At 32.7% G+C, this 1,469-nt stretch overlaps 1 protein-coding gene across 1 annotated transcript in view; it reads left to right on the top strand.

Annotated features, from left to right (window-relative positions):
- Positions 1-694: 694 nt before the first annotated feature.
- The window catches only part of LOTGIDRAFT_230038 (hypothetical protein), a gene marked incomplete at both ends in the record, with an annotated part of 23,389 nt that continues 22,614 nt past the window's right edge, over positions 695-1,469 (top strand). Inside the window, one exon of the mRNA XM_009046249.1 lies at positions 695-1,445. Within this exon, the coding sequence (XP_009044497.1) occupies positions 695-1,445 (751 nt within the window). The remainder of the gene's footprint in view (positions 1,446-1,469) is intronic.

The following is a 1,469-nucleotide window of genomic DNA, read 5'->3' on the forward strand; positions in this document are numbered from 1 at the left end:
CATTGTGAAGATGTAACCTTGTCTGTCTTACATTATCAAGTTATTATGTAACTTTGTTTATCTTCTGACCTACTTACTATATATTCCTGTTCTCATTTGAGTCAGTCTAATTAAAATCAGACCAAACTTTTGTTCCCTTTTTTTATTTACCTTTATTGTTAATGTAGCCACTACAGTTAGAGTCTGAAGATGGCCTTCTTGAACATTTTGTGACGCGAACAAAAGGTGCATTCAGAGTTTAATGCTTCCTAGAATAGATCTTCAGACTGCCTCTGAGTGTGCATCTTCACAATGTAAAGCTATTACAAACCTCATATTCACAATGTCAGGCTATTACAAACTTCATCTTCACAATGTCAAGCTTTTACAAACTCCATCTTCACAATGTCAAGCTATTACAAACTTTATCTTCACAATGTCAAGCTTTTACAAACTTCATCTTCACAATGTCAAGCTTTTACAAACTTCATCTTCACAATGTCATGCTATTACAAACTTCATCTTCACAATGTCAAGCTATTCTAAACTTCATCTTCACAATGTCAAGCTTTTACAAACTTCATCTTCACAATGTCAAGCTATTACAAACTTCATCTTCACAATGTCAAGCTATTACAAACTACATCTTCACAATGTCAAGCTTTTACAAACTTCATCTTCATAATGTCAAGCTATTACAAACTTCATGTTCACAATGTCAAGTTATTACAAACTACATCTTCACAATGTCAAGTTATTACAAACTACATCTTCACAATGTCAATCTATTACAAACTTCATCTTCACAATGTCAGGCTATTACAAACCTCATCTTCACAATGTCAAGCTATTACAAACCTCCTCTTCACAATGTCAAGCTATTACAAACTTCATCTTCACAATGTCAAGCTATTACAAACTTCATCTTCATAATGTCAAGCTATTACAAACTTCGTCTTCACAATGTCAAGCTATTACAAACTTCATCTTTACAATGTCAAGCTATTACAAACCTCATCTTCACAATGTCAAGCTATTACAAACTTCATCTTCACAATGTCAAGCTATTACAAACTTCATCTTTACAATGTCAAGCTATTACAAACCTCATCTTCACAATGTCAAGCTATTACAAACTACATCTTCACAATGTCAAGCTATTACAACCTTCATTTTCACAGTATCAAGCTATTACAAACTACATCTTCACAATGTCAAGCTATTACAAACCTCATCTTCACAATGTCAAGCTATTACAAACTACATCTTCACAATGTCAATCTATGACAAACTTCATCTTCACAATGTCAAGCTATTACAAACTTCATCTTCACAATGTCAAGCTATTACAAACTTCATCTTCCCAATGTCAAGTTATTACAAACTTCATCTTCACAATGTCAGGCTATTACAAACTTCATCTTCACAATGTCAAACTATTACAAACTTCATCTTCACAATGTCAAGTTATTACAAACTTAATCTCACAA

Source organism: Lottia gigantea, assembly GCF_000327385.1.
Source record: "Lottia gigantea unplaced genomic scaffold LOTGIsca_10, whole genome shotgun sequence".
NCBI lineage: Eukaryota > Metazoa > Mollusca > Gastropoda > Lottiidae > Lottia > Lottia gigantea.